Source organism: Heliangelus exortis, chromosome 5, assembly GCF_036169615.1.
Source record: "Heliangelus exortis chromosome 5, bHelExo1.hap1, whole genome shotgun sequence".
Taxonomy (NCBI): domain Eukaryota; kingdom Metazoa; phylum Chordata; class Aves; order Apodiformes; family Trochilidae; genus Heliangelus; species Heliangelus exortis.
Window position 1 is genome coordinate 9896512 of NC_092426.1, and position 27381 is coordinate 9923892.

Here is a 27381-nt window from a genome sequence, read left to right on the forward strand (position 1 = left end):
AAGGATGCAAATTAAGTTCCTGTCTGGCTAAATCTGATTGCTCTGTAGGATGTCAATCTTGCTTAGTGATAATGGCAGTTAAAAATTGCAAACAGAACAGTCTCCTTAAAATGAGGCCAGGAAGGGTCAGCTTGTAAATAACAAATCTGAGTTTTCATCCAGATTTTAATTTTACCCTCAAGAATATTCAATAAAACACAGAAGCTATCTCCCTATGGGTTGTTACTATCACTTTAAAAACTCATAATGCAATTGAGAAATGTACAGTTCCTTATTAATCATATGTAAGGATGCCACAATCACTTCAAACCAATCTTTAGTTGGTTTGCCTCTCAGTCCCCATTTGACATTTCCTCTCACTCCTCTCAATATTCTACTGAAATTAATGCTCCAGTAGAGAAATTGAGTGAAGAGCAAAATCCCACACAGATTGCCAGAAAAAACCCCAGTCAATACAAACTATCTAAAATTATTTTAATAGTACCAAAATACTTCTGCTTTATTATGCACTTACTGAGTGCATGAGACAGATTTAAAAGGCCCATGCTGACACTGCTGAATATGAAATATTGCTGTTCCTTCTGACAGGATTAGCTAAATGCCTAAATGATAAGAACACTCCTCTATGTTTTTCCTATACTCAGAAAATGTGCAGAGAAAAGTCACTCTTTGATGTACTTCACCAGCTTCAGTTACTGTAACAGGCCTTTGTATACATACAAAATTTATTTTTAGCAGTCTGTGGCAGCTTCTTACTCTTCCTTTGATGTATAAAGGATTTATGATCAATAGTATTTGAAAGCAGCTGGGATTATCACAATTCCTCTGAGTCAAGAAAAAATATCAGAAGTACTGCAACACTGGCAAAAATGATATGACTTTTGGCTTTTCAGAAAATGTAATAATCTCAGTAAATGTATGTGGTTTTGGTAATGAGACCCAAAATTTCAGATGGATTATTTTTAGTAACATCTTTTCACAGTGGCTTTATTGGATACTGTAAATCAGAGCTCAACACTTACCTAGTAGATAAATACCTCACTCCTTCAATAGTCTTCAGATGAAGAGACCCAGCTCTCCAGACAGAATCTTAATGAAAGCAGTACCATAAAGGCATGAATTTTATTCACAAGCAGCTCAGAGCAGAATCCTAGCATGATAATCAGCATATGCTGATTATACAGGGTTTGGGTGACCAACATTAAAATTAGATGTTCAGAAAACAGTTTTAACTGTGAATTGACTGAAGCACAATCTAAACCTTCCATCTGAATTCCTACACCTCCCCCCTATGCCAGCAGTAGCACACTGATAACTTCATGCTGAAGCTTATTAATTCAACTGACATCTTAACTTTTTTTCCTTGGGTGAGTTCTGGTAGTGAATCAATTTCCTCATCTGGTTCAGCAGGCAAACACAAAAATGTCTGTGTTAATAAATGTGGGCAGCTCAGAAGACGAAAATGCATCTTCTGATTGACCTTTACCCTCTTAAAGCATATGTAAAACTACCTTGGGGCTCTTGTGCAGAGACTGTCAGAACATACAGCTATCAACCACTGGGGCTCTGGTCCCTGCCTCCTGGGGATATTTTCATATATAATTCAATCCTATTGTTACCTTGGAACTATTTCTTGAAGTGTGCATTCACATTGTGGTCATAGCTTGTATCTGTAAGATGATTTACTGTAAAGCCCTGAAGAATTATTTCACATACCCGCAGCAGTCCATTTAAAAAAATTATTTTCCTAAAGAAACACAGCATTTTGTAGCTCTTTAGTACATTTATACCTTTCACAATACTGATTCAGTAGCATTCATAAATAATATTTTCCTAGAAGTGTTGGGTACCACCTCAGCAAGCACTATTAATGACTGTTTCCATTTAGTAACACAGGTTACAACCACAATTCAGTGATAGTTTTAGCCCTATGATGATACCATCATTGTATAAAACAGTGCAGTCTGCTACCGTATCATTAATATTTATTTAACCTTGCAAAGGAATTATTACAGTTGATACTGACAAAGCCCTTTCTGCTCCAGTTGAAAAAGCCTGTGAATAAATCATGTCACATTTAGAGATGAAAAACAGGTCAATGGCTACTGAGGTGACATTTCCAAAAGTAGAACCTTCCCTACAGCATAGCTTTAGGAAAACACGCTTCATTTAACAACATACATTCTTTTTACCAGAGTTCTCTTCGTAGGTGCTGTATCAAACAAATCATTTAACTGTATAAATGGACAGGGAGAATATTTTGAGGAATGAGACTTCTTTTAAATTACAGATACATAGCATAAAATTAAGATTTTGTTTAAACACAGCTGCTTCCAATTGATGTTACGTACCCTGAAGCGAGAAGAAAAACCCTGAGGCAAGTTCTTTCTAATGTCTCAGAGAAACTGGTGAGAACAGCACATTTTTTGAAAGAAATGAACCAGTAGAAAGCAGAGTGTATTAGCAGTAGTGTTTTCCTCCATACAATCAAGTATCAGTTTCTTTTTCTATCAAGATGAAATGACTGGCAATGCATCTCTTGCTCAGCAACCAAAATCTTTACCAATCATAGGTCAGAGGAACTCTTATCCAAGGGGTGCATGTATTTAAAAATTAAAACAAAATTATCTAAGAAGAACTGATTGTACTGGTAATTCATATGAAATCATATATTAAATCTTTATAAAAAATAGGGAAAAAAAATCACACTGAAAAGAGGATTATTCTAAATTAATCACATACACATTCACAAATCATACTTGTCCTTTCAGCCCACATTGTATTACTTGGGGTTAACTACTGCCCCAGAGACAACTGGCACAACATGAGGTATTGTTGTTGTTATATACTAATATGGTCAGTGGGGACATCGTTCTCTGACCTGAGTTCAGGTGCAGCATACTGGATCACACATTACATAGGAGCTGTGACTGTGGTAAAAACATGAGTTATAATCCTTTCCATATAATGTAAGAGAAACAGTTTTTAATAGCTTTCTCAGCAGTGTTTCTGTTTACAAATATTTTAGATATACTTTGAATAAAACAAAGGAAACCTACATCATTATTATAAATTAAGACCAACGGCAACTTTTATTTACATAATTTAAAAACCAGATTCAAACAGTTATTACATTAGTCCTTCAGATTCTGAACATCACTATGAACACCAAGTTTCTAGCAGGCCTAGCTAGTGTTGTGTTCTTCATGAAGCTGTGATCATGAATTTCCAACATTTTTCTTTTTCCAACGAAGCCACCTCAGAGCTTTCACCAATGCCACTTGTCCCATGAGGAATGTGATAGTAAAGTTACGTTTATACCAATCTCTAGGATTCCAATGCCAGGAACATCAGCAGCACACATAAAAAGAACAGAAAGGTACATAACGATATTAAAATATCTTTTAGCATTGACAAATGACATTTCAGTGACAACATGCTTTTCCACTCTGTGTGGCAACACTTTTCCTGACTAATGGGAATTAAATAATCTATGAAAAAGGTCCATTAACAGAGTACATGTAGAATATAGGGCTACACCACTGAGAGCTCAACTGTTAAAGAGTTAAGGAATGGGTAGTTTTATGACCAATTGTATTTGCAATCAGGTAAGATAAAATAATTGTAACCACATCTCATGTTTTAGAAGTAAAGTTGATAATCAAGCTATCCAGAATAATTTCCTGCCAATACTGTGCTATGGGTACGATTTGTTTGTGCATGTATGAAGATGAGTATGTTGGAAAGGGCATAGCTGGTCATCTATAAAGGGGGGAGGGGGTGGAAATAACATAAAATGACATTTCCTAGGTTAACTGTATAACCAAATACAGGAAATATCAATTTTCTAATGCTGTACCCTTTAAAGATCATGCCTTTAATATTGCCAAAGTTAAGTGTTTATATCTTTAAATAGTTTTCATGCAGCATGAATGACTTCTGGAGCCAATTCAATACACACACAGGATAGTCTGTGTCAGCCCTTTTTACCCTCAGAGAGCTTGCTTCAAACTCTTGACCCTGTTACAAATTAATTTCATAATTTCTTTCTAATCTCCAAGAAGGATCACTCTCCCATTTTGTTAAATGCTGCTTAAGCAGCAGCAGAATACACTTACTGCAGAACTAGCAGCAAATATTAAGCACTGGGATTTAGGTCTTATCTTGACATCTCCTTGGGAAAACTTGCATGTGAGGAACCAACAGAAACATGAGATACTAAACTCTCAGTAAGGGCAGTAGCCAAAATCATGCTGACACGCAGCACTGAGCTAGCCCTCAAATGTCATGTTACATCAAGGTATCATGGTAACATTGCAACTGTTTCTTTTCCCCTTTCATGTCTCATTTCCTGTATCTATCTTGAAGTTTTCTGCCTAAATCAGACTGTTTTTCCAGTCTAAGAACCCTGAACTAAATATTCACGGCATCTATGCTCAGTCATAGCTTCATTTTTAAACTTAATTTTGGAAGCTGCAACACTTCAGCAGGCAGTTTTCAGACCAGCTGGCAACACTGAAAAAGAACATACAGCTGAGTGCATAAACAGATTTTTGTAAATATGACCCCTCAAAATCAGAATGCCTGCAAAAAAAGCTTCAGGGCTGCTTTCAGGGCTGTGCAGCTCCACTTTAGAATTCCAATGATGCAGAGGACACTACCTGATTTTTCAAGGCAGCAATGAGCAAGGTTATGTTTAGGCAGAAAGCCTGAACTCTCTTACCATGAAGACAGAACACTATCCTGAGGTCACTACAACAATGGCATCTGGTGACAGCTCTAATATTTGCTTTCTCACTCATCAGTTACAGGCAATTTGAACAACAATCCTTTTATTAAAAAAGTTTTTTTTACTTTTCATCTTTTCATGCTGTTTCTGGTGAGGTTCCCACTCTCTTCAGACCCTCCCTCCCATAGGGAGGGATGTGCATATTTTTTTAACTATTTGTTACAGTAAAATTGTTCTTACTGCATAGTATGTTACTGTATATGCACAATACATACAATGAACCTTAAAGTAAAATTTGTTATAGAGTAGTCCCAGCAATGGTAAAATTCTCAGTAGCATCACACCATCAGGAACCATCAGTAACTCCTTACACCCTCACCGAATTATTTTTTCAGTCCAATACAGAGAAGAAACTGAAATGGCTTTATATTCAGTGGGCACTGCTACTGTAACTGGATTAAGTACTATTCTCCTCCAGCTTCCCATTCCTTCCTAATTTCTAGCCCTCTACCAAGTGTGCACAGCTGCTTACAAGGTAATGTGTCTGCAAGTCGTTTTTTAGTTGCTTCAGATCCCCCGTCCAGTTTATCAAGTTGTACAGACAAAACACTGAAACAATGCAGTATTTGTTGTGAAGAGGCACGGTACATGTGGGCTCATCAGTTGTAGCTGAGGTTCCACACAGGGTAAGTTCAGGCAATCATTTCACTAATGCTTTGTCACACACAAAACCCCTCAACCTCAAGGCTAATAATTTGGATTTTTCCTATATGCTTCCATTATAATAAAACCAAGAAGGATAAATATTACTCTAATTCAACAATTTTCCTTTGAGATTAATCACATTTACTAGTCCTTACTTACCATTCAACTACAATCCATTACAGAATTTTCAACTGTTTTACCTGTATACTCATCATTTTCAGTTAAGAGCATGAAAGACCCATACTATAAGAGAAAACATTGAGTACTTGTCTCTCTTGTCACAAAAAATTGTGATCTTGTCTCTCTAAATCTCAGACATGAGATTCATCCCTCTACTATATCAACAACAAGCAGTAGAACTCAAATGATAATGCAAATTTCTGTCAAATGCTAGTAGTAGCATTTAAGAAATAATTTTCTAAAATTACAGTTTAAAGTATTGCTTTACCAATTATGGAAAAAAAAATGTTCAGACTTTAAAAATCCGACCTTAGGCATCTCACTTAGGCTGAAATACACAATAGCCAACATAAGTACCTTCTACATACCTGTTATACTGCATATGCTTTATAAAATTTTTACTGAGAAAGTCCTTGTAAAAGTCAGCCATTTCTTCTGCATTCAGTGTTGCTTTTTTACCTGAAAACAAGTTTTGATATAACAACGTCAAGATAAATTTTTATTATTAAAACACTGGGTCCAGATGCAGGAGAGCTAGGCTCCTTGCTCCTATGAGCTGCCTGTGTAACACTGAACAACTTAGTATTTTATCTTCCAACCTTTAACATTTACCTAGGGAGCAGAGCAGATTAAAAATATTGATAATTTTGAAGCTGGCAGAGTAAGACTTTTATTACTTGTGCAAGTTATTATGTTTATCAGTTCTTAGATTATCTAGGGAAGCAGTGGACCCCTGTGTCAAGGTCCATATATCTTGGAGTATCTATACTTTGAGTAAAAGTAATCTCTAGCAGAGCTGAAGTCTAAACAGCACCAGCAAGGGCACTTAGTAACTTACATATCTCCCCTAAAGCAATTCAGCAAATATAGAAAGAACACTATGCATAACTGACATGATACTGTCATCTATACATTTTTTTCTGTTGCCGTTGACAAATTTCAAGGAATTTAGACCAAAAAGCTTAAGTTCTGAGGTGTCAGATTTATTAACAATATAGTAGACAATTAGTTTGTGAAGAAGCAAGTGCAAAAGCTGACTTTGAACTTGCTACTATCATAAGCAGAATATAAGAGGAGATGGATTCTCTCCACAGAACAAGAAAGGAAAACCTGTGGCTACAGCACAAGATGTAGAACCAGGAAATATTCTCAACTGTACAGATAATTCCTATACAAATGTTTTGGCACTTCCAATGTTTCTCAAATGAGGGACAAGTTTGAATGTCCCAGGGAACATGAATATGATGAAGATAGAATTGTGATATTCACCTTGTTACTGTCCCAAAATGCACTTTTAACCTCCTGAGAACCATCATACAATGTAAATTACTGATCAGTTCTATTTGTCATTATTTGCAAATCTAATATATTAGAATGGATTAACATACTTTGTGATAAATTTACTCCAAAACTATTTGAAGACTGCCTTTAACACCTATAATTAAGCTACTTCTTCATACTGGTATCAACAGAACTGATCCTAGATTGCAGATTCATTTATATTAAAAAGTAATCTTTGTTTCAACTGTATATTATTATTACTCTTACCCCCCAAATACCAGTATAAAAGAAGCCTTTTCTAAACAACGTAAGACTTAATTATTTTTCGCTTCTCTTTGTATCCTGATGATCAGTTTACAGTTGGAAAATAATTTTAATTATCTGTGATGCAGAGAATGTTGGAGCAGATGCTTTACTAAACTCAAGCAGATCATTATTCTATAAACAAAACGTTCAACCTCGTGCAACAGTGGCCAATTCTGTTATTATGAATGCATCTTGATTTAAGTTTAGCATAATGAATTTAAGAAGCAACTACTTTACAGCATCTGTGCTTAAGCAAAGACAGGCAGATAGCAGCTGCTGTCTCCTCAGAAACTGTCTTATTCTCCCTCAGGAAACACTGTGGACCTGGAGCCAAAGACTGTGAATTTATCCACCCAACCAGAACATGCACTTGAAGCAAATGCTGTGTATATTTAGCTCAGGGTCAGGAGGTGTGTAAGGAAAAAGACCTTTCCCCTCCCCTTCATCTAACTACAGAATGATTATATCACTTGGGTAGGACTTCAGCACCTTCCCTGCAGCTGCAGAAAGGACTTGGGGGAAGAACTCTGCTACAGTTACCTGACCCCCACACACACATCTCTGAAGAGCTCTTCCCGTATGATGCTCATTTACTTGACAGAATACAAAAAGCATTAAAAATTCAAGGTTAAACAGAAATCAGAATGCATCCTAAACTATAAACAAAGATCTCACTAACCTGTTTCATCTCTCATTTGCAGACCCTTGGCTTTCAGTCTTGAATAAATAAATTCTTCTTTCTCCTAAAACATGTTTTTCCACATTATCATCTGATGTACTCAGTCCTCACACTTAACCATTGTTTTTAATCAGATAGCAGTGTAGTGCTTAATACCCTCTGATACAACAACCAATACCCATTGCACTTGGAAATATCAACATTTCTCTGAATCCAGTGAGTTAAGTTAAACCAGTAATTTTGTCAGTTAGACTCTAATACATGCACTTATCAATTCATGCAAGCATTCTACTGAAACATGCAAAACAGATTTGTGGTCTAATATTACAACTGAACTTCAGTATTGTTTGACAGCATCCAAGCCTTCAGTTTAAAAGCAAACTATGCAGATGTACTGTTTGTATAACTTAGAATTTGAGCACAGGGTAAAACATGCAGCCTTAAAAATCTGAAATTACTTAACTGGTGTGCTAGTTTTGACTTGGACAGAATTAATTTTCTTCAGAGCAGCTAGCACAGGACTATGTTCTGAATTTGTGCTAAAAAGCTTTGATAATACAGAGGTGTTTTTGTTATTGCTGAGCAGTGCCTGTACACTGTCAAGGGCTTTTCTGCTTAGGCCACCACCCAGCTGGCTGGGGGTACACAAGAAGCTGGGATGGGACACAGCCACACCTGAGCCAAACTAACCAGAGATATTCCACACCACGTGATGTCATGCTCAGCATATAAAGCTGGAGCAAGAAGGAAGGGAGGGTACATTCTGAGTGATAGAGTTTGTCTTCCAGAGTAACTGTTATGCATAATGGAGCCTTGTTTTCCTGAAGATGGCCAAACAGCTGCCTGCTGACAGGAAGCAGTGAATGAATTCCTTCTTTTGCTTTGCTTGTGCATGGAGTTTGCTTTACCTATTAAACTGTTTTTGCCTCAACCCACGGGTTTTGTCTCTTTTACTTCTTCAATTTTTTCCCCCCATCCTGCCAGGGGGGAAACCAGAGCAGCTCTGTGGTGTCAGCTCGAGTTAAAACCACAACAGATGGAAACAGAGTAACTATTTGTACATGCATTTTTCGAACTTAAAAAGCAGTTCTATGGAATTAAAAAACAAGCTGCAATCTTTGCAAGTTTTGGGAGAATACAATCATCAAAGAACATCACAAATAATGGGGAATTACTGAACCATTACTGTTCTTCCAACAAAATTCAGTGTTGAATGCTGCAATCAGAAAAGAAGACAGACCACAGCTGAAAAGTCCCCACTTTTCACACTGCCAGTGAAACAGGGAATGTCCTTAATTTACCCTTGGTGATTACACATAAATTCTCTCATGACAGAGCAAGAAGAGCTGCAGAATCTTTTTCAACAGCTGCTCCAGTAACAGACAGGTCTTGCATGCTCAATGGTTATAACTTTGTGTTTTCAGTGCTAGATAGGAAAAAGGCAAATACCCTTCTGTGCCACTAAACAGTAATAAAAAAGGCAGGCTATTCACTTTTGCCATTTGAAAGAAATGAACGCCAAAAAAAGTGCATAACAAAAGTAACAGTAGCAATCTGCAGCCAGAAATCGTGGGCAGGACCCTACTGCAGGGGTCCACCAACCCACCCCCCGCCCCCTCTCCTCGGATTTCAGGTGCGCAGGGCAGGTGAGCAGCAGCAGGAGGAGGCATCTGGGAGGGCTCACCTGGTGGAAGGCGCGGTTGTGGCGTGCCCAGAAGCGCTGGTCACAGGCCTGGGCCTCCTGCCGGGCCTCCCGCAGCCGCCGCTCCAGCGGTGACTCCTCGGGGGGCACGTAGAAGATGACCGGGCGGAGGTTGGAGTGCTTGTCCGGGGGCCCGATCCAGTCACTGCGGGAGTGTGCGGGGGGGCTGAAACCCAGGCCCTTGGGAACACAGGCAGAGTTCATTACGAACACCCGAGCAGAGTTTTTTTTAAGAACATCACGATTTGAAATAAGTTCCACAACTCCACGCAACCTGAATACGTATAAGCGCTAAGAAGTTGAGAAATGCACCTTCATCTACACAGTGTGATACGTTTAAAATTTACTATTTAGAAGCGCACTTCAGAAATGCATTAAGAAAAGCACATCCTTCCTTCTTTCCCAACAAATATGATTTGTTTTGTTAGAAGCAACTTCGCTTGGTTTTCTTTTTCATTACTGTATCCCTGTGAACACGCTCAACCTGTAGCTTTTCAGTTTTCCCGGTTCGGGGCAGAAGCGGCTCTGACTGCCCCGCAGCTCACCGCTCCGTTTTACTCCCCCACTGTCCCCCCCGCACCGCGCTGCGGGGCCCGGATGGGATTTACAGACATGGGGACGTTGGAAAACTCGCAAACAAGGCTTTTATAGGGGCGCACCCGCGCACCAACGCTGAAAGTTACGGCGGGGACATCCAGCGCGGTCCCCCCGGCTCCCTCCCCCCTCAAGGCTCGGGAGAGGCGGGAGGCCCTGAGGCCTTCCCCGCGGCCCGCCGGCTCCGGGACACAGGCATCACCCGCCCCTCCGCCCCGCCCGGATTTACCGCGCTCTCCTGCCGCTCCCTGCGCTCAGCCGCGAGGCCGCCGCCGGCTGAGGAGGAGGAGAGGGAGGAGGAGGGAGAGAGGAGGAGACGGCGATAGCGGTAGCGGCAGCCACAGCCGCCCCCCCGCAGCGCTCTGGCGGCCGCCATCGCTCGCCGCTTTACGGCGCTGTCGCAAGCACGGCCCGGAGCGCGGTGCTGGGGAAGGGGCCGCGTCGTCCCCGCCCCTTCCCGCCCGCCGGTCGCTGGGCGGGGCCGGGCTCGGTCCTCCCGTTTGCTGCCGCTCGGCACCTGGCGCTGCGCAGCGCTGGGCCGGGCAGCGGCTCCTTCGGCCGGGGTGGCCCGCGGGTAAGGTGGCCGAGGCAGGGCAGGGGGTGCCGCCGGGAGGGAGCGTTAGGGCGGCAGCGCTGAGGGGCACTGCTGTGCGGGCAGGGGGAAGCCAGGGGGACACAAACCTCAGGTGTCTGCGCGCTCCCCCGGGGCAGGAGGGCTGTTGTCCTGTCCTCTTCGTTAGGCCCCATCGCCTCAGGGAGGAAGGGGGGTCGGGCAGCGGGAGGTTCCTGCAGAGGGCGAGTGGAAGGGGGTGGCGGGGCTGGGGGGGGAGTGTCGGCTGTGGGGCCTGTGCGGGGGAGGGCGGCCCTGCCCGCTCCGCCGTTGTGCCGCCCGGGGGCGGTTGGGCTTTGCCGCTGTTTTTCCTCTGGGCTGCGAGTTTGTGCTTGTGGTGCCGCCAGCTGCAGAGCAAATGGGGAAGGGAGGGCTGGAGGTTGTGGGTAAACGCTGAGAGTTGGTGGTCTGGTAACTTAAAATATCAGCCCCGCGGCCCGAGCGGGAGAAAGAGGCGTGAAACAGTAGAGGAATGGCTATGAGGAGTCAGTTAAGTGGTTTCGTACTATGGCTTGTGATATTTTAAGTAGCTGCCATGCTGAAGTGCTTTTGGATGTCTTATAAACTGTGATGCACTTACATGGCACCTCATTTATCTCAAGTCTTTTGCTCGCTTTCCTTGTAGTTCACCTGAAACTGGACGAAAGAAGAGAATGGATATGGGTAACCAACACCCATCCATAAAACGGTTGCATGAAATACAGAAAGAAGTCAAAGAAATTGAACAGCAAGTGCTTGTCTTCAGTGGTCTGTCAACTGATCGAGATTACAAGAAATTAGAAAGGAGTCTTACTAAACAGCTTTTTGAAATAGATTCTGTAGACACTGAAGGAAAGGGGGATATTCAGCAAGCCAGAAAGCGAGCTGCTCAGGAAACAGAGAGGCTGCTTAAGGAACTGGAACAAAATGCAAACCATCCCCGCAGACTGGAAATAGAGGCTATATTCAAAGAGGCACAGTCTCTTGTGGAACGTGAGCTTACACCTTTTTACAAAGGAGGTAACTGCATAAGTGATGAATTTGAAGAAGGTATTCAGGACATTATATTGAGGCTCACCCAGGTGAAAACTGGAGGGAAAATTTCTCTACGCAAAGCAAGATACCGCACCCTGACAAAGGTATGTGCTGTTCAGGAGATTATAGAAAGCTGTGTAAAGCAACAGCTGTCCCTGCCACTCTCTAATGATGCACATCCTTCTGTCTCCAAAATTAACTCTGTAATGTGTGATGTGAACAAAGCAAGAGGAACTCTTATTGCGCTTCTAATGGGAGTGAGTAGTAATGATACCTGCAGGCATCTCTCCTGTGTGCTTACAGGCCTGATTGCTGATTTGGATGCTTTAGATGTCTGTGGCCACATAGAAATAAGAAATTACAGAAAGGAAGTTGTGGAGGAGATCAATAAATTGCAGGAATACCTGGACCTGGAAGAAGCAGCAAATTCTACTCATGCTTATGATTTGGCACAAAATCAGTCCATTCTAAAAATAGAAGAGATCCGGAAGAAAACGAAGGAAGTTAATGCTTTGCTTTTAAAAACAGAGAATGCTTCTGATTTGTATCTGGGATCCAAAGCAGAATTGCAGGGATTAATTGCCCTCTTGGATGAGGTGAGTACAGGAAAAAACCCCTGTATTAGAGAAGCCAGGAGGAGAGCAGTAATAGAAGTTCAGACTCTTATAACATACATTGACTTGAAGGAAGCACTTGAGAAAAGGAAAATGTATCCTGAGCGAACTGCTGCTGAGCATCAGTCTCACAAAGCAGTCTGGACTGTTCTTGGAAACCTGTCTCAAATTCAGCAGGAAGTGATTTCATTTGATGGAAACAGAACAGATAAAAATTACATGAGATTGGAAGAACTCCTTACAAAACAACTTCTAGCACTTGATGCTGTTGACCCACAAGGTGAAGAGCGGTGTAAGGCTGCCAGAAAGCAAGCAGTAAAGTTTGCACAGAATATTCTTTACTATCTGGACATGAAAACAGATGAATGGGAATACTGAAGCAGCCATGGCCTAACACAGAAGAATTTTTTTTCCTTTGGCACTTTATGCAGATCACTGGCAGTACATAATAAAAGTGGTGTGTTCTGTGCTTGCTTCAGTCACGGAGATTGCATAAGCAGTAGACTTGGCTGTACTCGAGTCTGGTATCCCACACAGTCACCCACTTGCCATGGCAACTGTCAGTGCACCATCATCAACTCTGGTCATTGCTATAAGCAAAGAAGTGTGATTTTTCTGAAGGAATAGCTTAATACTTGATCAAATAGCTTCTTTTTTTTTTCTTTTTTTTCTATTTTAATCACCTTGTGCAATGTTCGTTGAATACAAATTTTTCAAAGATACAGAAACTTCTTTATGGTGCAGTTTTGATATAACTATTTAAAGGAGATTGGACATGGAAATTACTACTCAAGCAGGAGGCTCCATCCATCAGTTGCATAGCAGCCTGGGTATTCTCTTAATGTGTTGTTACGTAAAATATGTAGGACAAAAAACCTGCTGGCTTTTGGGTTGTAATTGATATATTTCATCCATCACACCTTTCTGGGTGTTTAGAGTTCTAAGTTGATGGAGCTATGAAGCCAACTGCAAATTAGCATTTACATAGGGAAAGCCAATTACAACTTTTTTGTAATATCTGAGCCCTCTGATTTGCAAAAACAGTTTTTGTGTTGATGTAAATTCTTGCTTTCGGGTACTGAGACTTGGAAATCTGTACATGTATACTGACCAGATAAATGGGGTTTCAAGGATTTCACACTGCCATCCATAAACCCCTGAAAGCTGCCCTGAACTTTTTTCAGTGGCTGCTTTGGTGTCTTTTTAAACTCTGTTGTTAGATCTGGTTTTGACTTGTCTTTACACATTTGATGAAAACAGAAATAGGATTCACTTTGATGTGATTGAGCATTTTGAAATTATTTTTGTAAAATTGAATTGTTAGATGTAAAGATGTCCCTAATGATGTAAATGTGTTACGTATTTCATACTGGACAGGTGTGGCTTCAAGCAAGTCTTGGAAAAGACTTGTAGCAAATGTCTCTCCTTGCAACTCATCACTTAATTGTTTAGTAACTTAGTAAATAAGCTTGCTTGTACTATTGTGTACACCTACCTTTTTATTTGTGGCTGCTAGTGCCAATCACATTTCTACTCTAGCATGTTTTTTGGCATTTTTTGAGAGCATGGCATTAAAATAAATTAATCGTAAAGATATATTTAATTATGGATAGTTTGCACTTAGCTCTTTCCTGTTGGATTAATGAATTATTGTTCTATAGTTTGCACCACTTTAGGGAGTAAAAAACATTTCTGATGTTGAATATTTTTAGATATATTTTTGTCTGATTAGAGAATACAGTACTGTCTGTGAGAGACAAGTGCCTTTATGACACCAGTAACTTGCACCATTTTATGTAGATATAGGAACTCTTTACTGGCAGCTTGAGATATTTGCAATCTTTGCAAACTGGACTTCTCATATATATACATATATATATATATATATATATATATATATATAATTCTACTATAATATGTGTCAAATTAACATAGGTGACCATTAAAATGTAGAGTCCCTAGAATGAGTATCAGATTTGGAAAGTGGGGATTCTGCTTAAAAACAAAAGCATTGATGTGGAGAGATGGGACATATTTGGCAGGTCTTCTGTGCCTATTACTCCAAGAAGCAGAGAATATATTTGCTCCATAATATGCTTTGAGATATTCAGGAAAGGGTGTGTACTTTCAGGGTATGAATATATTTTGATTGTACAGGTGATTGCTTTGCAATTTTGCTTGCAAAAAGATCTATTTTTTTCAAATAGACAAGACAATTATGCCTAAGGCACAATTTTGCAATGACAGAATGTTTGTTGGAGAATTCTCTCTGCTCCTTCAGAGCTACAGCCCCGTTGAATTTATCGCTCCTTACCTCAAAAAAAAAAAAATCCCCTACCTAAAATTTAGATCTGTGTTTATATCTTATGTGGGTAACACAGAATAACGTTGTAGACCTGAATTATTTGCTCATTTCAAACTTTATACACATTTAAGCTGCAACTTCTAGTTTGCACTTACATTTTTAGGAAATACAAGTATTTGATAGAGTAATGATATTATTAACTTTTCTTTAGTGTTACCATCAGATCTGCAGTGGTTACTTGTAGATTGTTTAACAATTTAGTGTCTGTGGTATTTGGAGGTTACATGTAACTTTATAAATGTTTGAACCTTTTACATAAAAATGAGTAAGTATTGTTTCCAGATCAGACATTTATGTCTGTATCTCAAAGGAGGCAAATGTTTGAGGTCAGTGTAATTTTGATTAATGAATAGAGTTCAGTAGCAAGGTATTGTGTGGAGTAAGCTTTTTTCCATTGTTTTGTAATCTCATAAAAGGACTTTTAAAATTTTATGGTAAAATACTCATCTGGAATGGGATTAATTCACAGTTTTTGCATGAACAGAAATAATAAATATGCTTAACCAAAAAACAGTGCACAGATTTCTCAAAATCTTGCTTTTGTGCTGAAGAATGTAATTTCTCCGTTTTTTAAATCCAAAGATTGTGGGACACACAACTTTTCTTTGAGAAACAGCAGGCTGAGATAATTGGAAAATGTAAACGGACCAAATTGCAGAAGTCTGCATTCTGGTACTATACTGAAATATAATAACTTTTACATGTCCTGTGTGTTATACCTTAGAGCAAAATAAACAATTGGATATATGGGGAAAGGTAATCGTACACTGTGATTCCTATTTGTTAATTGTATTCCTTTTAAAACTAATTTTCCTTAGTTATTTCTGTGTTTTATTTTTGTTGTTTACCACTCAAAGTGGGTTTGCAATGTCAGCAGTTTGGAGGGTATCTTTAAATAGGGATCCTACTTTTTCAATTTAACAGAAATTAGTGTATGTGCTCTTAAGAGTCTGTATGTCTTGATTTATTGCTGTGTAGGATATGACATTTGTATATACAAATATAAAATGAAATATTGCAGTGTTATATTCTTGATTATTAATAAACAAAAACATCGCTACCTTTTACTATCTGTTAATTTGAATGTTATGCCCTGCTGCCTTTCTCTATATTTATTTTTGAATGTAAATTACCTGAATGTAAATTATTTTTGTCTTAGAAAAAGCTGTTTTATTAAACATATAGACACAAAGCTCTGTATTATTTTTTCCCCTCTTTTAAAAGTTTGCTTTTTAACTGCTGTATTTATGCCATTAAAGTTCTTTGCGTGGAAACAACTCCTACCTCTGTGTTCTAAATCTGGTGCCTTTTGGTTTTCTCTGCATTCAGCCTTGCAATACAATAATTACATTGGTTGTTACTTATATTCTTTCTTCAGCCATAGTTTCACATAGGCCTGGGCTTCAGCTGCACGATCAATGCAAAAATGCCTGTGGCAGTTTTAAGGTCTCGCCAGTTTTCTGTGGAAGGGTTCTGCCTTCACAGGTGAGCTTGCAAAACTGATGGTATGAAGTCTCTTCATGTGCAGTGTCACTGGATTAAATGACCTGCAGCAGGAGTGAGGCTAATCTGGTTTTAAACTCCATGGTTGGAGCATGTTCACATGATTGTTTGAGTGGCTCAGAATGTTTTTTCAAGGTGCAGTGAGCCGTGTTATCAGCTGCTGATGGAAATCAGAAATTCTGTTTGTGCCCAGAAACCTGCTGGCTTCGTGCAGAGCCTGCTGTTCAGCCAGCTCCTATGAACTGATTAAATCCAATAAAATGGGAGAACACAAACTTAGCAGAAATGGAGAAGGGAGTTTTTTGTGGGTCTAGTGAGTAAAATTGGCTTGTAAAATGCCCGTGGGTCAGAGCTACTGCCAGCAGAATGGGGGGGTCATGTGGCTATGGGTTAGGGAGCAAGCTGTGAGATTTTCTGTAGCATTAGAGCAACCTTCTGCAGAGTTAAATTTCCGGAGGAGAAAGTGGCAGTATCAACTCCTACAGACAAGTGAGAATTTGGTGCTTTTAGTAATGGGGTATGATGAAGGCAACACAAATGAATCATACAGAACATAAATCAGTTGCTTTCAATTGGTCTTTTGTGTTACATAGTAAGTGTTCCTGCAATATGAAGCTCCACTGGTAATATTGAAATGCTATGCACAAGCTGGAGAAGTTGTAACCAGAAAACATTAAAAAAATAAGGTTTTTAAAGGTTGGCTGATTGTAGAGGTAACAAGTTCTCTGTATCTTTTTGCTCTCCCTTGTAACAATACAGTATTAACATCAGTCAAGTTATCATCAGTCAGTGTTAACATGAAATGAAGCGTATTTTCAAAAATCAGTAAATAATCTGGGCAATGGTCCTAGGTGTTGCTCAGCCAGTTGTTGAACTGATAAGCTGTTTGCTTGTCAAAGGAAAGAATTTGTCTTGCTGAGAATTTTCTGTGTGTTTGGCACAGGCAGGTTTTTGTGCTGGAAGTGGCTTAACTGGGTAAACTGTATTTCTATAGGCATATCCTCTCATTTGGAGAATTCTTAGCTGAGAACTCAAAGGAGTAGAAGGACTTCAGTACTGAACTCATGGACCAAAGGCCTAGGGGTTTAAGCTGGCTTCTTGCAGGAGACATTTAAATGGCAGGATCTGGGAAAACATTCCTCCTGGAGGAAACTGCTAGCAGACATGACCAACTGTTCAGAGCTCGTGTTTCGAGCAAGCTGTGTGCCTTTTCCCCTATTGCTTACGAGCTTTTATTGCAGAAGTGGGTTTTTGGGGTAATATTCCCAGAAATACTGTTGGGCTTTTTGTTTTAGATCAAACCAAAAAATTACATTTAAAGCTTTTGCTGAGCCAGAGTGGGGCATGTACTAGTTATTGACTGATCTGGATATCATTCTGTTTTGCCACATGAAACAATAATGTACATGCTGCTTTCAGCTATATGGGTAGGCATGTCCAGGTCAGCTGAATGTTGATCCTTTCCCTCTGCAGCATTTGCTTCTGGGCACGGCCAAACACAGATGAATGCATGAATTGTACTTCCTGTCAATACAGAAACAATGAGGACCCTTTGTAAGACCATAAACTCTTCCTACAGAACATAAGCCATAGCCAAGTTTGCCATTAGAAATGGAAAAGCACAATGAGTTTCCTAATTGGGTCATTTCTCCTTAATTAGTTTTGCCAGACAAACTTCTGTGCCACTGAAGTTCCTTGTGAAACCTGTATTGCAGGCAGCTAATCAAAAGCATCTCATGAGGGAAGAAACCAGCAACATAGTACAGTGACCTTAATAAGGCCCTGTCTTACCTCCCCAGCTGTATTGACTGGAACAGGTAGCCAAAGCCAGTCTGTGATCATGACCACTGAGAGCCAAATCAAAACCCCAAAGAAACAGAGACAAAAAAGGCTGCAGAAAAACAAAACAAAAAACCTAGTTAGGTTGTCAGGCTGTTGTTTGACCAGCTTCTTTTAGTTTTACAGCATTAAAAAATCAAGCAAAACGAAGGTCCCTCTTTGCCTTATTCTAGCTATATCTAGTCTACACCCTGCAGTTCTACATTATTTTCCACCTTAAGTCAATCCTAAGTGCTCCTCTCAGGCACGGTCCAAACTCAATTAGCTGACAGGGGTTACCTTTGGTGTGCCCTTGGGCAAGATGGTGCCACTCATCTCTAGGGATGCTATAATTACCCTAATTTTCTTTGAAATGTCTGGTCATGGCAGCTCTTCGCATGCACTTGGAGTATCAGCATGCCTTGCAGAAGATAGTGTGCAACATGAAGGGTAGATCCTGTAATAAACTGGTACCTGGAAGGGATAATACAATAACTATAAGCAATTTGAGTAAAGTATCATTCACATAATTCTTTATGCTGAATTTCTTAGCTCATTTGAAAGAAAATTCTTCATAACATTGTTTTCTTCAAATCAATCTGTAGTCTATGATTATGATAGAATGCCTGTTTCTTACATTCCAGGTGCCTCATGTTAATGCCACATGAAAAAGAGGCTTGAAGAACTCCATTGACTGACTATTAATAAATGGCCTCTGCTCACTCGCAGACATCTGAAGGCCAGATGTTCAGACACAAGCCAGATGTTCTGGAATACTCAGCATCCCACTGTGACAAATAAGGCTGTGTTTTTAAAAGGAACCATCCACTGGTCCACACACCCTCTCATTTCTTGTCACAGATAACCATGGGATCATCCTTGGAGCTAATCAAGCTGCAACTTAAAATGGATTCACTTCATTCTACCCGTGAAAGGTTTTTCCAAAGCATCGTTACTGTGAGGGTTGAGTAACCTTCTGATTTCCATCACAAACATATTCATGAGAAGCTTTTCTTCTCCACTAGTGTCTAGTCTAGATTATAGGCCACAGCTGAATTGCCTCTCAGCTCCTGTTTTGCTTGGCTAATGAGCAAATATACCCAAACAGGCTGAGTTCTTTTGAAAATCTCTACTCTCTGAATCCAAAACAAATCCTTAATAGTATTTTCATTTTTTTCAGGAGTTCTCCAGTTCCAAACATATCTAAGGCTAAAACTCACAGCCTGAATTAGAAGTCAGTAAAGGTGCATTGTTTGATGGATTGTTTTAAAGAAAGTCTAAAAACAATTAATACCACATCTGTAGCAATGCTATTGTAAAATAATTAACTATTTTTTTTTTAGTACTTTTTTCGTGGCATCATCTTAATGCCCAGCCTGCTCTGCCATTTGGATATTGTAGCACTGAACAATTTTGTATGAACTCCAGAAAAAGAGTGGAAAAAATTTCAACCTCTGCTAGGTGGGTTTTTTGTATCAATGGTTAGGTGTGTTGTTGCTTGAAGGAACCATGTATGAGTAGGTTTAGATCAGAAGCTATCACTGATAATTTCATTTGGTTGGAAGTATGAGTTAATTTATGCAAATGCAAAAGATTCCAAACTAGATTACAAGCTTCCTCAGAGAAAGTCCACCCCAGTTTGAAATAATCAGTTAAAACAGGAGAATGCTTATAAAGCATGACCTTAGTGTAGAAGGGCAATTTACGTTGCTATAATGTATAGATGTACTTTCAAATTTGAGTTATTAGAAGTACTAAATTCTTCAGAAAAGTATCTAATAACCTACAAAACATCTTGCTGAACATGTATGTAAAAATATACAAGGCCCTAGTAATTGTGAGGAGACTGTTTAAGATACAAGACAAACGAGATCTTTTATGAGCTTCATACCTGGTGCAGGAAAAGAGGACATTAGGAGGTTGTAACAATATGAGAGGATAGAAGAACAGCCAACACAGTGACTAAAAAATACTGCTGCTGATGTACTCAACTGATGGAAAGAAATGGGGTACAAGATGGAGAATGGGATGGGATGCCTGCAGCCACTGTGATAGCAGGGTAGGGCAGGACCATTAACAATATGCAGACTCCACCAGGAGTCTAAGTAGCCAGATGACTGGTGGTGAGGCAGGTCTGAGGCTAAGCCAGGAACTCATCCAGGGCTGGGATCTGAGTCCAGATCAGTTAATCCAAATAATTATGGATGATAATAGTCAAAGGTGACAACGTTTTAGACAGGTTTTGCTAAGCTAAGCAATTACAGCGTCCCTGAAGAGTTGGTAATAGGAAATAATCAGGGATTGAATCAACACAAGGATAAACTATGGGAATTCTGTATTTTATTTCAGCTTGTGAGGCTGAGATTCCTATAAATTCAGTGAGGTATTCAGCAAAGTCAGTTACTGAGTATCTCAAGGACGTGAGCATGGAGTAGGTCTGTTCTTTCAGTAACTATGCGATTTTTCATCATGTGATGCAATGGTAGCCACACACCAGCACATCCACCAATTCATGATTCAGTTGCTTTCCCACTAGCTTACTATGGGCTGATGCTATAGTGGGTCATGCTGTATGACTGAGAACTAACTAGCAGATGCTGTATTTATATTTAATGCAGGGTCAATTGATCTTGAGTCACAGAAGCTTCACATGGAAACTTGAGTGGTCACTGCAGTATTGCTTTCAGTTTTGGCATTACCTCATGGAGAGCTTGCTGTAGTATTTCTACACAGCAGTCCCTGTGGTATGGCCACAAAGAAGGTAAAAATGTTCCTGCAATACACTAAGGACAATATTACCAGTACAGAAATGGAAGCATTACTGTCATTGCACAGGGCAGCAGGAAAATCTTCTTTGAAGTGTCATAAGCACTTCTGGTCACTCCCACTCAGGGAAGCTTAATGACTACCAGAGGTGCAAAATTTATCAGAAGAATGAAGTCACTAAAAGAGCTGGGTTCTGTAACCCAGCAAAATGAAAGCTGATAAAGATAAAAAAACATAAGATTGCTCTCTCTAAATAGTAGGGTAAGTATCAAAGATGAAAAAGCAATTACTTAAGCTAATGGATGGTGTGGGCAGAAACACAAATGGATATAAATTAGCCAGGCTGGAAATGAGAAAAAATTTCTAAAGAAAGCATATGAGATGTTGCTTTGACTTGATTATCTCAAAGATACATTTGAGTCCTTGAGCATCTTAATTCTTTAGTCTTCTGTGGATTTGTTAGTACATATTATGTATCTATGTAGCTTACTCTTCTTTGGAAGTTAATACACCATCCATTTCAGAGCAGACGTAAGGTTCTGTTAAATTCTTACAGACAGGCAGCTGTGCTGTGATGGTAATGCTGATACACAAAGGCCTCAAAGTGCCTTCCAATCTTAGGAAGTGGACTTTAACTTAGGACATGCGCTTGAATTTGGCTGCCCAAAGGACAGAGGTTGTGATTACCCTTTTTTAACAATGCATGAAAAGTTACTCAGTATTTCTTTTGAAGCTCAGTATCTGGGTTCATATTTATATTATTTCCTGCAAATAATAGAAATACTACTCTGATTATAGCATTACTAATTTTTTAACAGCCTCAGCAGATTTCACTGACATTGATGAGTATGATTTCATTGCACCCCTGAGAGCTCAGGTGATGTTACTGGTCCTTGTTCCTAACTGGCTTTGGAGACCAAGTGGTGTGAGAAGATGCACTGTACTGTACACAAGATGCAAAAATTTAGACAGGCACCTCTAACACACCTTCACTGTCTGCGTGGGAGCATACTTTTTAGGAGCCCACAGCCACCAAATGAAGGTATTTTTTAATAGGAAGCACAGAAAGCAGATGCCTGGCAGGCAGTAAATCACAGAATCAGCTTGGTAGGGACCTAAGGAGACCATCTCATTAAAACCTTTGCATTAAGAGAGGATTAATATTAACAGATCACGAATGACCGATATTTGTGTAACCTTCTCAGAGAATCCACATCCTCTGCAGGAAGCCTGACTTAGGTTATTAATAATTCCATAGGTAGCAAGTTCTTCCTAACAGCTTGACTCTTCATTTAAATATTTAAATAATACTGTTTTCTCTTTTTCTTCTTACTCTGTTCCCAAGAATCTGTAGAGTAACTAAGTAATCATTAGTAATAAATAACTATTCCCTTTTTATTCATAGAAAATAGCCGTTTCCTCAGCTTTCCTTTTAGTATTTGCTTTTATAGATTAAGCACCCAAACAGCTTCAGTCTTCCAATGCAGAATAACACCACATGTTATTTAAATTTCTGTTGCTGAGGTGGTTCTGACATAGGTGCTCACTATGGGCATATTTCTTGAAGTACTGTTCCCCAAAATGGAATACAGCTGAGGATTCATTGGCAATTAGCAGCATGGCATAATTGCCTCTCATATTTTAGCTATTACAGTCCTATAAATACAGCCAAGAACACCTTTCTTGCAAAAGCATCACACAGTTGACTCATGCTCAGTTTATAGTCCTGCATAAGCCCAGACCTGTCTGATCCTACACATCAAGTGCAGGACTCATGGCACTGGCTTCTGCCTGTGTCCTGCCTGCAGCATGGGTGAGAGCACCCATGTGCTGTGCCTCCTGCTTGCACTGTGCCTCACTGACCAAGGCAGTGCCAAGTACCAACCAGCCTCCTGAGCAGATAACCATACCTTTGGCAGCCTGGAACTGTGCCCGCTGCCCCATGCTGGGAATGGAGGTGCCAGGTGGCTCCTGCCCAGCCAGGGATCCTGATGTGCTACAAACCTATGTGGATGCCTGAAAATCCTGTGGCCCCCTGGCCCTTTCCTGTTCACCTTCTGAAAACTCAACAGGCAGAAAGAGCTCAGATGGAAACTTCCCTGAAGGTTGGCAACTGTAGGGAAGGTCTTTAGCTGGAGGAGGAGGCATATTTCAACTACTCAATGAGACCTCCAGAAGAGGCCCCATTCAGAGATCATTCCCAAACATTTTCCTGAAGACAGAATTCTGCTCAAAGGGCTCTAACAGGGCACTTAAAAAGATCTCCATACTCACTAGAAACACATTAAATCCTCTTTATTTTTACATTGCTGAGCTTTCTCCCGCTTCCCACACCCTTACTTAATTTTACACGTTCAGCTGCTGAAAATAGGAGTGCTTGTGCTTTATGGCATGACAGTCTTCTCATGCAACAAAGACCACTCTTTCTCTGGCTTCTATAAACTCATTGACAAAGAACACATTCTCTTTCACATAATCTGGATTAAGGTAGACAGTGCATTGTCTCTCTTACATTAGTGATTGGCAGGGTGTGTTTTAAGGTGAGGCTTTCTCTGTGTACTCTGTTTCTAATCTATGTTCTGGCTTGGAAGACTGACTTCAGTGTCCCGCCTTGGCTCCAACCCTGGCCACATCTGCGTGAAGTCACTGTGAAGATAAACCACCACAAACAACCTTCCCCAGGAGTAAAGCAGTTTGCAGATCACTGTCTGTTTTTAAATAACATTGAGATGGCATTAAAAAAACCCTAAAAGCTAACATTGAGATGTTAGCTTTGCTCTCTCCAAGGCCTTTCTGTGAGATACACACCTTCCCATACAAACACCTTCACTGTACTCCCTGTGTGCAATTGTGAACCTTAGATAGAACTCAGCATCTTCCTCATTTGAAGTCACCCTTTAGGGAGAAGGGTCCCCACCTCCCGTGAGGATGCAAGGTGTTGGTCTACCTAGGGAAATCAGCTACTGCATGAGTACAAGGCAACCCCCGTCACTTGTGTGACTCCTATGGATGAAAGCTGCCCCTTTCCTCATGTCAAAGGGTTAAACACTTTTTGTTTCTTTGCAGCAGACACTTTCATACTTCCAGCCATGGTATGAGCTGCTGGGTGTGTTGGGAGTGTCTGTTGTCTTAGTGGACCATTGTTCTTCCCTTCAAGGCTGCAGATCACTCTCTGCTGCAGTTTATCTCATCTTTTCTCCTCCCTGTGGGTGGAAAAACCACTTTGGCAACACCTGGCAATGTCTTTTGCAGATCCCTGATTTTCTTTCTGATTTGATACTTGTTGTGACTTTTTAATCTCACCAAGATGGTTCTGCTTTGAAGCACGAAGCCATGAGCTTCTTCAGTTGTAGTGTTATTGCTGTCTGATGGAAGAAAGCGTCATTTGGGAAGGAAGAGGGAGGAATGGCTCCAGCTTTCTATTTCCTTGCACCACTCCAGATCCTTGCTCTCTGCCATGCGTGGCTGCTGCCTTGCAGGGTGTGAGCAATTTCGTTTTGTCTCTGTTTACCAATTTTGTCTGACATGCTCCTGTTCCTGGGCACCAGACTCCTCCCTGGTCCCCTAAATCTCATGAAAAAAAATGGGACACCTCCTAACCTCCTGTTTTCTATATATAACTGGAGTGTATGGCACACTTCCCAAAATAAGCTGCAGCACTTAGCTGCTGCTTTTTCATGGGGTGCAGAATAGGAAACACAGTTTCTCAGCTTTCATGAAGGCTTTTATTGCTAACCTGACTTGTCAGTTTTCTAACTGAAAGCAGCCTGGCTTTGACTTCTTTGTTGGCTTCAACTTTTTATAACACAGCTAGTAGAACAAATAAAACAAACATAGTTTAATGCCATTTTGGCATTTCAGGCAGTCAGAGGGATTATTGCCTGTAGATTTTTAGGGAGCAGGATTCAGCTCTGTCATTTAGCTAGAGAATCCAGCTCTGATTTTCATCTTACCACACATGGTTCTCCACAGCTATCAGGGATGCAATCTTACAAAACCTCCAGCCCCTGCTCACTTCAAATGGCCTGGTCTGTGCACAGAACCAAGAAAGCACCAGCAGATGCTTACAGGGAGCTGATATTTCTTCAGCCACTGCTGTTGAATACCTGAGGATGAGAGTCTGAGAGGTGTCTGATAAACTGGTCAGGCAGGACACTAGAGCTGCCAATCATTAAGTGGCCGATGAAGAAATGATTTTGCAACTAAGAAACCATAAAATGGAAGTAATCTGTCTGCATTTTTCAGATAGAGCAGATTTCTTATGTACAACTCATCATCATAAATGCTGGCATGTAAGGTGTTTTTAAAAAGCCCTTCATAAACATCAGTGGTGGAGAAGCACTAAGCAGCTCAGTGAGCAAGAGGAGGCTTATGTTAATAAAATTCCTTTCAAGAAATGTAACAAGACTAATGCTTTGCCAAGCCTTTTTTTTTTTTTTTTTTTTTTTTTTTTCCTTCTCTCAGTTGTATCTGTCTATAGAAGTACAAACCCTGTGACTTCAGCCAGTGAAGTCAATTGTATGCGTGAAAGGGAGACAGCATGAAAGGCAAGATGCTAACTGCATCACTTAGAAGAACAAACACTGCTTGGGACTACAAGCTTTTACCTCAGGGTTGATAAGACCTGAAGACCAAACTTAGGCTATCTCTTTCTGAGAACACCCTGTACCACTGGTAAAACAATAGAAGATTTTCCTTTCAAGGACAAAAAACAAAAAACAAAAAACAAAACAAAACAAAACAAAAAAAAAAAACAAAACAAAACAAAAAACAAAAAACAAAAAACAAAAACAAAAACAAAAACAAAAAACAAAAAAAAAAAAAAAAAGAACCATAGCCAGAACAGCAATGGACCATCCAAGTCTCGGTGAAAAATTTAATCTTGAGTTTGTGCTTGACGTGCACTTAGTGAAGTCCAACGTGCTGACCAGGGGGGTTTTGTCCTTCCTTTGCTGGTTTAGCATATGGAGAAGGGCAGTGCTTCCAAGAATTGCTTTCCATCTTGTTTTTACAGCAGGTTAAGCAGCCGAAGGCAGTCCCAGGCCCGTGGCCCCGTGATAGGCAGTGGGACACACCCAGGGCACCCTTCCAGCTCCTGGGCCGCTCTATCTGTGGCAAACAGCCCCGCAGCGGACGGGCCTCAGCACGGCCCCTTCACACCACATTATCTGGAGCAGGGCACAGGCTACTGCCAGGGCACACGGGGTGGCCACGGGGTGGCCACAGGGCAGGCGCAGTCTTATACCCTGGCAGGGATGGGAGCAAACATGCAGCCATCCCTCCCAGGCACTGCCTGCTAACCCTGGTTATTACAAACACTGCTGCCTACAAATCCCCTCCTGAAGCTCCTGAAAGGGATTATCTGTGCTCAGGTCTTCCAGTCTCACAGCGTCCGGCCTAAGATTGCTGACGGACAGTTTATAACCACTTGTCCTCGTGCTGGCTTCGTCCTTTAGTTTCAAAAGCACTTGGGTAGTTTCGTGTTGACACGGCAGCTGTCTCCACCATGATGTGTGCTGGGTTTCCTTCAAGTCTCTGTCTTCAGGCAGATGGACACATATTGCCAGCCTGGGTGTGCTGAGGCTGTTCCTCAGTAAATGGCTTTCTCGCTCTGTCTCCAAATGTCTCTCATGTTTCCTCCGCAAGTGTTTTATCTATCCTTGTGTTAATGCCTTCCTGACTCCTTTGCCTCCTATGATCTCTGGTCTGCCTCTGGGAGTCCAGCCCATATCACCCCAGCCCACCAAGGCACATTTGTTAATGCTCACCTGGAGATGTCCCTGCTCTAACCTGGGTCCCACTGCCCCACAGGAGTCCCAAGTCTCCCAGCCATCCTTCTACCACACAACTACTGTCATCCAGGGCACTGAAAATAGTAAATCCTCTCTCTCCTTCGCAGCAGGCTGGAAAACTGCCCACTTTCTCTGGAGATGCTGAATATAAGTTAGCAGATGTCAGGGGTGCAGATGCTTCAACAGGGATGTTGTTTCAAGAACTGGCCTACTGTGTGCAGACAGCTCCAGGGTGTTGTTTTTTCTGTATTTGGGTCAGGGAAGAGTTATAAAAATAGGGTAGAACAGGGCTTACTGCAGAGGATATACTGTCATCCCACATGTACCTGCACACAGCACCATTCAACATTAATTTCCTCTTGTTGATATTGCATTTTTTAATTTTTTCCCCATTAGTGGCCTGCCATCCGCAGATCAGTACTTAATGTATGAGGCCCGGGTGGATTTTAATTCTGACTTTTTTTGCAGCACACAGTGTTGTGTACCTCTTGATAAGGTGAATCCAAATTTAGGACCATTTCTTTGAGAAGCAAATGATGTTTTAGTTGATAAAATGCACCTGGCTGAATAGCTGAGTGCTAGTTTCTTTGTAGACATTTCCCAGAGGCAAGAGGCAGCTGTTATCCTTGTGCTGAATAGTCTCAAACAGTATAAAAAAATCTAGCAGCAGCTGTTGATCTCTTGTAGTTAACTCCACAAATTTTGAAATTTTGCCTGTAAGTT

At 40.6% G+C, this 27381-nt stretch overlaps 2 protein-coding genes across 2 annotated transcripts; one reads left to right on the forward strand and one right to left on the reverse strand.

The window, feature by feature from the left end:
* Nucleotides 1-1968: 1968 nt before the first annotated feature.
* Nucleotides 1969-10624, reverse strand: COA8 (cytochrome c oxidase assembly factor 8). Its single transcript, XM_071745462.1, has 5 exons — nucleotides 10406-10624; nucleotides 9565-9762; nucleotides 7881-7944; nucleotides 5983-6073; nucleotides 1969-3327 (listed from the first exon to the last, which is right to left on the reverse strand). Exons 1-5 carry the CDS (start codon nucleotides 10550-10552, stop codon nucleotides 3219-3221), a joined length of 609 nt encoding a protein of 202 aa, XP_071601563.1. The 5' UTR covers nucleotides 10553-10624; the 3' UTR covers nucleotides 1969-3218.
* On the forward strand, nucleotides 10613-16062 carry BAG5 (BAG cochaperone 5). The gene is made up of 2 exons (XM_071745461.1): nucleotides 10613-10750; nucleotides 11412-16062. The coding sequence occupies exon 2, from the start codon at nucleotides 11440-11442 to the stop codon at nucleotides 12790-12792; it is 1353 nt and encodes a 450-aa protein (XP_071601562.1). The 5' UTR covers nucleotides 10613-10750; nucleotides 11412-11439; the 3' UTR covers nucleotides 12793-16062.
* Nucleotides 16063-27381: the final 11319 nt, after the last annotated feature.

Excerpts from the sequence above, each read along its gene's own strand:
- COA8 (XM_071745462.1), bottom strand. The coding sequence starts at position 10,552 with ATGGCGGCCGCCAGAGCGCTGCGGGGGGGCGGCTGTGGCTGCCGCTAC. Across the intron at positions 9,763-10,405 it reads GGGAGCGGCAGGAGAGCGCG|GGCCTGGGTTTCAGCCCCCC; the intron begins GTAAATCCGGGC and ends TGTGTTCCCAAG. Across the intron at positions 3,328-5,982 it reads AAGCATATGCAGTATAACAG|AGATTGGTATAAACGTAACT; the intron begins GTATGTAGAAGG and ends TTGGAATCCTAG.
- BAG5 (XM_071745461.1), top strand. The coding sequence starts at position 11,440 with ATGGATATGGGTAACCAACACCCATCCATAAAACGGTTGCATGAAATA.